Below are 822 nucleotides of genomic sequence, written 5' to 3' on the forward strand. Positions count from 1 at the left end.
TTTTCATTTTACTAAAGATTTTGTGGTTTTTAATCTCAGGAGCATCAACAATGCAACAAAAAGAAGGAACTTGGGGTTCCTCTCCTGCGGAACTGGAAACCCAATTGATGATTGTTGGAGGTGCGACCCCGATTGGGAGAAGAATCGAAAGCGCCTAGCCGACTGCCCCATTGGGTTCGGGAAGGGAGCCATCGGCGGCAGAAATGGAAAATTCTACATTGTCACTGACCCATCTGACAAGGACGTGGTGAACCCAAAACCAGGAACTCTCCGCCATGCCGTAATCCAAAAAGAACCTTTATGGATCACCTTCAAACGTGACATGGTCATCAAACTAAAAGCAGAGCTGATCATGAACTCTTTCAAAACCATCGACGGTCGCGGCAGATCAGTCCACATCGCCGGTGGGCCATGCATTACAATTCAGTACGTGACGAACATTATAATCCACGGCATTAACATTCACGACTGCAAGCAAGGAGGGAACATGTACATTAGAGATTCGCCGGACCATTACGGTTGGAGGACTCTGTCGGACGGGGATGGGGTTTCGATATTTGGGGGCAGCCATATTTGGATCGACCATTGCTCGTTGTCGAATTGCCAAGATGGGTTGATTGATGCGATTCGTGGGTCTACGGCTATCACAATTTCAAACAATTATATGACCCACCATAACAAAGTTATGCTTTTGGGACATAGTGATTCGTACACTCAAGACAAGAACATGCAAGTCACCATTGCTTTTAACCATTTTGGCGAGGGGCTGGTGCAAAGAATGCCACGGTAAGAGGCAACATATATGTATTTTTAGTTTGTGGT

At 46.1% G+C, this 822-nt stretch overlaps 1 protein-coding gene across 1 annotated transcript; it reads left to right on the plus strand.

Annotated features, from left to right (window-relative positions):
- Positions 1-13: 13 nt before the first annotated feature.
- On the plus strand, positions 14-790 carry LOC111786167 (probable pectate lyase 5; the record flags this gene model as incomplete). Its single annotated transcript, XM_023666506.1, has 1 exon — positions 14-790. A coding segment is annotated over one exon (777 nt), but the record flags the coding sequence as incomplete, so codon positions are not given.
- Between the last annotated feature and the right edge of the window lie 32 nt (positions 791-822).

This window comes from Cucurbita pepo, unplaced genomic scaffold (assembly GCF_002806865.2).
Source record: "Cucurbita pepo subsp. pepo cultivar mu-cu-16 unplaced genomic scaffold, ASM280686v2 Cp4.1_scaffold001128, whole genome shotgun sequence".
Classification (NCBI taxonomy): Eukaryota; Viridiplantae; Streptophyta; class Magnoliopsida; order Cucurbitales; family Cucurbitaceae; genus Cucurbita; species Cucurbita pepo.